Raw genomic sequence first — 8986 nt, 5'->3', positions numbered from 1 at the left:
TATAATTTGTTTTGGGTTTTTTTTTTTTTTTTTTTTTGTTTTGTTTTTTTTTGTCATTTCCCCTTGAGTTGTTTTTATGGTCTGTGTTAAGTTTGATGTTTTCTAATAAAATGACACATGAAAGTGTTGTATGGTTGATCTTTCTGTACTAAATGTGTCATACTGACTGATAATGAGTAATGTAGAGAGAGGGGTGAGTGTGAAACCCAGCAATGTCTTCAAATGAGACACCTTTGCATTTCTGGTTTTGTAATACCACTAGGAGGAGCATGAAAGCAGTCATGCAATTATGACTTGCTCAAAAAGCTGGAAAAAATAAGGCAACTTAAAGCACCAGATTTTGACCCAATCATATGTGTTTTCAGTGCATTTAACCTGGACAATATGCAGAGTATGAAGGTAGAAGTACCTTAAAGACAGCTGATTCTCAGTAGGTCAGCTGTAGGACACTCCCTGAATTTTCATGGAGTGATCAGATCATATTCAGAAAAATAAGATAACCGCTAAAGCAGTATGAGGATTGAATGTTTTAAGTAAGTAGCCACAACAGTGGCTCTTACAATTAGAGGGATTATTATAAGCTCTAAATATATGTATAAAACATTTATTTTAGGGGAAACTGTATTTTTGTTTATTGTCTTGTTATTTTTGAGTTCTCTCAAGGTTGTTTGACGTTAGTGCAATTTTTGGCTTGCTTTGGAGTCCACCCATCTCTTCTTGTAACATGGATTTTCTCTGATAGTAAAAATGACTGTACTAAAGAAAGAAAGATCTCAAGTCTTTCTCCTGAAGTTGGATTATTTGACAACTTTTCTTCCATACATAGAGATGAACACTGATCCAGCATGCTTTGCCACACAGTGATATAACAAAATGCAGATGGTTCATTTTTTTAATCCACGGAAATTACAAGAATATTCCTGGAGGCTATCGCAGCTGTCATAGGGAGAGAGGTGGCTACACCCTGGACTGGTCGCCAGTCTACCGCAGGGCTAATATTTGGTTTCCTTTTGGAACTTTAGTGCATGCTGTTTGTGTTCCTCCCCGGACAAAAATAAAAGACGTGCATTTTAATAACTTAACGAGCTCACGTGCACACCATGAAAAACTTTAAAAACAACGCGTCTAAAAAGGCAAAGTTCAAGCCAGGATCGAAGAAGAGGGAGAACAAATGCATCGTAACGTTTGACGAGAAAGACAGACAGTAAGTTTGAAATAAACCTGCTAGAGCATGTTAGCTAGCATGCTAGCATTAGCACTCACTAGCACTGTTGTAGTCCCAGGTTAGAATGAATTTTCTAGTAAATCTTTTTTATTTGGGAAACTTATTGTAAATAAATATTGTGTAGTCTGCGGGGGAATTAAACCAAATCAGCGCAGATATAGAGGAGGTTTTTCCGGATTCCAACTCTCCTCGTTATATTTTAAACCATGTTGATATCGCTCAAACGGTCTTATTCCTGCGATTATAAATATTGTTAATTTCTAGATGTGTTGTTATTTGGGTAAAGTCCGAGGTAGGTGAGGTAAACCTCATAAATCAGCTTTCGCCAATCCTTCAGTTTGAGTCACAAGAGCTTATACCTTGCTGAGTCTGACTTAGTAATTCCAGGTTTTGTGTTTAATCAAACTCATCTGCTGACACTTCCCAATTTGCTCCTCTGCTGCGCCCTCAGGGAATTTCTCACCGGCTTCCACAAGCGGAAGGTGGAAAGGAGGAAAGCAGCAGTAGCAGAAATTCGAAAGAAAATCAAGGAAGAGCAGATAAGAGTCAGAGAAGAAGTAAGTCCTCATGAAAAGAGCCCACATTTGAAACCTGCATTTTGGTAAATGCCTGAGCGTGTGGAGAAAAGAGGTGCTGGTGTTAAATATGTCTATCTCCTCACAGAGGCACAAGGAATACATAAAGATGCTGAAGGAGAGGACAGAAGCTCTGGGTGAGTTAATAGGAAAAGGCGGGTGCTGGGTATTTTACTAATTTAATGTCTTTTAATCTGTTTTTATTTATGTGATCTTGTCTCACAGAGGATGCTGCAGATGACCTGGAAGATGTAATAACCAGTACAACAGAGTCTGTGCAGTACGATCACCCCAACCACACAGTGACCGTGACGACCATCAGTGATCTGGACCTCACGGGAGCTCACCTACTCGAACCCGCGGCGAACCAGGTAAATGTTAAGGCCTGTAATTATCTGAATAGGCCTTATGTATGTGTGTTTGTAGTTCTTGTCTCTGTGAAATGGCATTGACAGTAATAACATGGCATAAACACTGAGTATCTCTGTTTCTAAGGCTAATGAGGAGAGCGGCGATGAGGTAGAGGGGAAGAAAGAGGAAGAGAAAGCAGTCGCACTGCCAAAACGAGCTGGGAATCCCATACTTAATAAAAAGTAAGCTGTTTGTTAATCATGCCTCTAATTGAGAGCAGCTTGTAATAACCTGTGTCCCATTTCTTGTTTTAAGATTGGACAGCAAGTGCATGCTAAGGAGTGGTGGCATAACAGCTGCCTTCAAATGTTACCTGGTCCCTGTCTCACTGCAGCTGATTTATTTATTTTTCTCTCTCTCTGTCTCTCTCATTGCTGCAGGATCCGCTCTCTTACAACACAGCTTAGCACTTATACCAGCAAGCGGAAGAGGAAAGGGAAGCAGGAAGGCCAAAGCGGACGGGGCCGTCTGACAGACAGGAGACCTGGTGTCACAGAGGGTAGAAACAAAGGTGGGAGGACCAGCAAGCGTCAGAGACGTAGACAGACGGGGAAGAACGTGCATCACCAAGACTGAAGGAGTGTGCGGGGGGGAAACGTTTGTCAGCTGAACATATTGGACTTTGGGGTGTTAATGCTCCTGTGTTTGACCAGAATATGTGTGTGCACAAAGTTGATGTGGCTGCTCAAATGTCTGCTTCATGTTGGACCATGTGACAAAACCTGCCTTGTGAAATCTTGTGCTCAGTTTTGTACATTTTCCAGTTGTTTTGTAGATTTGTTAACTGTGTACTGACTGTGCTGTATTTTTACCTCAAATTTGATTAAAGGAAATTTGAGTAATTTCTGATGACCTCATGTTGCAGTCATATGTCACATACTGTCAAGCGTGCCCTGTGAGGAATTTTGTCCCTCTGTGCTCTATTGTTTAATAGGAAACCTGATGGTGTTGTCAGCATCCTCTGGAAAACATCAGGAAACCAACCCTTAGTTCTGTATTTCCTCCTAGCTCAGTATTACCTGTGTGTGTGGTTGTGTGACCTAAAGGAGCACCAACCAGTTTCGCAGCGAGCACCAGCAGCCAACGGCTTTAATGTATGTTAAACACCCCCACCTCGCCAGTGTTTATTTATTTACGTTAACCTGAGCCAGCGTGTGCCAGCTGTCACTAGCATGACTTTCATTTCGCTTTCTAAAGCCCATGATATTTAATACAACCGCTCAATAGAGGGACCAATAAGCCACTGGGTCCATGTTGGTCCTGGGGTCTGTGTGTGCTTCAGGGTCTCAGCTGCGTTAACTGAGAGCCGCCATGGCTCCCACGGATACCTCAGTTTCACTCATTGTCAGAGCAGCCAATCGGATTGATTTGAGCAGGCTGGGAGGATAGAGAGCATGGGGAAGAGGAGGCATGTGCCTGATGGGGGTCTAATGGGCAGTTCATCCTTAATGATGACACATTCAAAGTGGAGCTGAAGGCCGGACAACTTCTTGTCAGGTAATTTTGAACTCTTTTCATAACAAAACCATCTTTGTGTATTTCCACCATCTTCCCTTTTACACTCTTTATCACTTAAGTCACATGTTGACTGTTATGAGAGGTGCTGGTGCTTGTAGAAGTTGCTCGGTTACAGTGCGTGTGTCTTGTGGTTTGTAGTACTGTGAGCAGCTCAGACTAGACTGTATTTCATCATTTGATAGTGTGGTTAGTTACCAGTGATCTTAACAGTTCTCATGTCCTGAAACAAAACCGCCTGTTTTAATATGCATTGTGTGCAACTGCTCTGTGCTTGCACTAGCTTAAAGTGATGTGCCACAACCATGTATTAGTAATGCTTTTTCTTAAGTCAGCTCATGCTTGCTCTGTAAGTTATCAAACTTCATTCAATATGCATGAACATCTCTGTAGTTTGACAGTCTCCTTCATGTAAGCGTAATATGTTTTTCTGTATACTTCATTGTGATCCTTGCATTTGTTTCCCAGTTTTCTCTGTCAGATGCAATGGTGTGCTCCCTCCCCTCTCACCATGGCCCTGTCTGGCGATGAGCCCGTCTGCCCCAAGTTCCAGCCCAATATTTTTGACCCTTCCCGCTGCCACGACTGCCTGCGCCAAAGGCACCTGCATGCCGGTGCAGGGGAGAGCACAGAGGTAGTGCAACACCAGAAATCCGCAGCCGAATCTAGAGCAGGGTCTAAAACTGGGATCTGGTCAAGAAAAGGAGAACTGTTAACACCAATTTCATCCCAAACAGAGGAAAGAGACACTAGCAGCAAGGTAAGACAGAAGGAGGAGGGAGATGTGCACAGCAACAGCAAGGTAACGGCAAGGAAGAGATAACGAGAGCCCACTGTGTGCTGAGTGATGGGATTAGCAGGACCTGAAGGATGGCAGGAAGATGGGGAGCATTAGAGGTCACAGGTCTAAGCAGCAAGGGAGCACGGCACTGAGGTCGGTTGCTATGTTACAGGAAGCAATAAGGCACTGCTGTACTGCTTGAATTTAATAATCTAGTGATTTTCTTAAATAAAAGAACATCTGATTTGACCCTAGAGTTTGATTCTCTGGTTGAAGGAAGAACCAATTAAGAACTTCCTATTCAGTTTAACATGTAAACAAAGTGAGTGCCATCATGTATGAATCTCTATTGCTTGTAAGTAAATGAAAGAAAGGTCAGAGATAGAGAATAAAAGGCACTGGCGTGGAACAGGGTGGCAGTAGTGGCTTCTATTATAAATTAACGAAGCTGGATCATTTACTGCCCTCTTGGGAATTACTTGTAATATTAGACAGGGGTGCAGCGTTCAGAGAGGATGGGCATGTTCCTGTACCATTTTAAAACTGTACAGGAACATGTGCTGCCAGCCTCGGTTCAATATGCCTCCAATAAACAGTTGCAATTATCTGGTGACGGTTATTTCTGTGCATCTGTTACACTGAATCATACTCTTTTAGCTCCCACTGTATCTTACCTATAGATTCCTAGGAGTGGTGATCGTCATCTTCTGGCATTTACAGACAGTTTTCATTCTTTAATACAGTAAAGTTTATGGAGAAGGTGTTTAAGAAAAAAAAAAGCTGATGAAATATTAATGAGGAAAGCCACAGGCCGGGTCGGGTTACAGAGGTGTAACCCTAATCGAACAGCAGCACATGTGAGTGTCTGTCAGAGAGGACAGAGGGGACGGACGCTATTATCAAAACCGCTGTTCTAGCAGTTGGAGCCAGACAGAGAGGATTAGGATTGTCATGTCTGCAGTCTGATGTGTACTTTCAGTGAATCTTCATGCTTTAAAACATGTCAGAGCTGTCATATTGAGATATTGGCCTGTGGAGACACATCACTTCCTCTCCTCTCTTTGTGACTTGGAGAGAGATGGAGTTTGCCACAAAATTGTGATTGGCCCCTGTCCTCCCTTGCTGTCCTATCAGGAGGATTCTGATGGCCTGTCAGTGGTGAGCAGCTACTGCGATGTCAATGGAGGTCGTCTGGGTTATGAGGAGCCCTCTTTGTGCATCCTGAGCCCCGACTGTGAGCTCTATATCTGCGAGGGTGACGACGACAACAGCACAGACAGGTAAGAACATCATGGCATCAGGCATCATGATGGTAAGACAATAAGAGGAGCTATAGTTGCAATTTGTGGACTCTAATGTGTAGTGTGAGGGTTTTACTGAGTTAGATTAAACCAGTACTGCAGTTTGTAGTGATATTTCTGCATTCACCATGGTCTCTGATCCCCCAAAATTTTTATGGCATGTTTGATCAACTGATCAAATTTTCTTTGTCTTCTTCTCTTGCTTATCTCTCCCCACTCTCCATCTCTCACCTCGCCCATCTCTGCTCTCGTCACTCTTCTCCCATCTCCATTTCCACATAGCTGCCGTGACCAGAGCGACTACCAAGAGTTCAGCGGCTCTGCCAGCGCAGAGGACGAATACCCGCCCATTTGTCACCGTCTGACCAAACTCGGTATGACCCGGCTTGACCCTCCACCTCATCGGCCCAACCCACAAGCCTGGATGGACGATTCTCGGAGGCGAGACAGCTTCAGTCGGCGTTCGGGTACGTGTAAGTTGACATTGTGTGTTACTTCATTAAGTTCTTAGCAGATTAGACCCAGAAACCAAAGCAGAATTATAAGAAAGAGAAAAATAGAGGTAGCAGAATCACCTGATCTCCTGGTTGCACAAATGTAGTTCCAAATATTCTTTAGTAAACCTGTGACTTGCTGCAATTGACCAATCTATATCCAGTTACAGCCAGAGGTGTTCTTTACTTGGCAATACTATTTGCTGTCATCAGATGAAGTGTCCAACAGCAATTATCAGTAATACAATATCGCTTGGTTTGTGTCAGGAAACTTTGACCTTTGCTTCTCTCATTTCTGTTCCCTCTGCTTCTTTCTAGTCATGGCAACATCCACTTTTTAAAATTCTCTTCTCTTCCAGGGTTGAAAGAAGACAGAGAGAAGCGTGAAAATGTCTGCTTCTCGCTGGGGAGGGCAGCAGGCACCCGTGCGTTCCGTGACAGCACCCCACCTGCTCCATTCCGCCACTTTGAGCGGGGCCATCCCATCTTCAGCGTCAGGAACATCGAGCCCAAAGACATCGTTCCCTTCAGAAATCCTAATCTCGGTGTGGCCTCTCAAAGGCAGATACCACTGAATGAGGACGTGGATGTGGAAATCCCTCCTCCTGACCCATATGAAATTGCAGTTGAGGTTGAGGCCCAAGTTGGCCCTCGCTCTCCGAGCCCTACTCCTTTTAAGATTGCAGAGTCGCTGGCCTCTAGCAGACGAAAGGGTTTCAGCAGTTCATACAGCCGTGGAAACCCTTCTTCTCATGTCTCTTCCTACAATTCCCCAAGGCAAGGGTCGGCTCTGCAGTCTCGCTCATCTTCTCCCTTATGTGGAAACTCGACATTCAGACGGAGTGAATCCACTGCTTCCCTCACCAGGCATAACTTTGATGGTGGAAGGAGGTCCCCAGGGAGGGAGCCAGAATCTAGAAGCTCATCGCAAGGCACACATGGGCGACGTGTTGAGTCAGGAACCCTGCCAAGAAACTTCAAATCGTTTGCCAGTTCAGTTAAATCCCAATCCAACACAATTTCTGATTTTAGGAGTGCTTTGCAGAAGACGGAATCAAGTGGGTCTTTAACTGGTCGGGGTGTCAACACCAGGAGCTCATCTCCACCTTGGAGGGACTTTAACTCTTCAGGCCAAACGTCTCTTCGCAAAACTGAAACCAGCACTAGTTTATCACGTGGACGTGCGTATGACAGTCGTTCTTCATCTCCATCAAGGAGGACTTCTGACAGTCGCAGCTCCTCACTGCTAAGGAGAAACTACAGCTCATCTAGCCAATCAGTCCTTCGTAAATCAGAGTCTGTAATGTCTCTAAATGGACGTAGTCACCACGGACGCTGTGGCTCCCCCATAAGAGAAGGCTATGATATTGAAAGCCAGGCTCTGCTGCGTAACCCATCTGTTAGAAACGGGCTGAAAGATCAAGAACATGAAGTCCCCGTCCATCCGTCTCCATCAAAAAGAAGTCATGATACACCATCCAAACCAAACCAATCCATACTCCGTAAGACTGAATCAAACCCTGCCGGGAGCAGTCGAGGTCGGGACAGCCGCTCTTCCTCACCTGGAAGGAGGGCTTATGAAACCAGTAGAGATCAGCTTAAGAAAACAGACACCAGTGGATCATTACGTGGCCGTAGTCGTGAAAGTCATAACTCTCCCCCTTTGAGGAGAAGCTACGAGACCCCTTCTCAGCCTTCAGTGCACAAGTCTGATTTTAGCAGCTCAGTCAGAAGTTGCGACGGCAACAGCTCGTCGGCTTTAAGGAGAACTTTAGACACTTCTGACCAACGACTGGCACACAAAACAGGAACTGGCAGCTACTTCAACAGCAGGAGTCAAAACAGCCGCAACTCCTCTCCCTCTAGAAAAGGCAACAGTGAACCACCAGGCTACTCAGTCCTCAGAAGTGCCACTAATGGAGACTCTAGTCATTCCTTTCAGAGAAAAAACACCCACACTGACGCTTATCGCTCACCACGCTCGTGGCGAGAATCAGCTCATTCCCCCCGCAGCTCCTCATTATCTCGGGCTGCTTCACCCTCTAGACATGGTGCAAGTAGCAACAGATCCACTGTTGCCACCTTGGAAAGACCAAGGAGCCCTGGCAGCAACAGATCTGGTGCTGGTAGACACATCCACGACGACCGCTGCCCTTCTCCTAATGACAACAGGTCCTCCCGTCGTCCACAGAGCCCTTCACCTCACATTCAAATGCAAAGGCACACCTCCTCGCAAAGCTCCATGGAGTCCTCGGAGTCAGGCCGGGTCTCTGTGGGATCTACAGGACGGAACAGGGAGGCTTATGTCATAATAGCCGATGTGCCGAAGATCAAAACGATACATCACACAGACGGCCCGAGTCACACGGGGAGACCACAAACCCAGCAGCCCGCTCGAAGACAGGAGCTCTTCAAGCCAGCCAGGTCAGGCTCATGTTACACCAAAAAGGATGGCGATAGAGCAGAACACCTGCATATGTTAAACTGACCATATGATTACTTTTAGAAAATGAACTGCCATCATATCTTCTGTTGCCAGCTTTGCTTCTTCTACTCCATCAGATTGGATAAATTAGACCAGATTGGGCACACTAATAACCAGTTTGTGCTGTTTCAGCCACTCCTTGAGCAAGCTTCCCTCCAGAGAGTGGGAAGATCCAGGAGACACTGAGAGAGAATGGCAC

At 45.1% G+C, this 8986-nt stretch overlaps 1 protein-coding gene across 1 annotated transcript; it reads left to right on the top strand.

Moving 5' to 3' along the window:
- The first annotated feature begins 1019 nt into the window (after positions 1-1019).
- Positions 1020-3027, top strand: nol12 (nucleolar protein 12). Its single transcript, XM_030736269.1, has 6 exons — positions 1020-1204; positions 1677-1782; positions 1889-1937; positions 2026-2171; positions 2296-2393; positions 2592-3027. Exons 1-6 carry the CDS (start codon positions 1101-1103, stop codon positions 2785-2787), a joined length of 699 nt encoding a protein of 232 aa, XP_030592129.1. The 5' UTR covers positions 1020-1100; the 3' UTR covers positions 2788-3027.
- The last annotated feature ends 5959 nt before the right edge of the window (positions 3028-8986 follow it).

This window comes from Archocentrus centrarchus, chromosome 8, assembly GCF_007364275.1.
Source record: "Archocentrus centrarchus isolate MPI-CPG fArcCen1 chromosome 8, fArcCen1, whole genome shotgun sequence".
NCBI lineage: Eukaryota > Metazoa > Chordata > Actinopteri > Cichliformes > Cichlidae > Archocentrus > Archocentrus centrarchus.
This window is presented reverse-complemented; position numbering and strand designations above follow the sequence as displayed.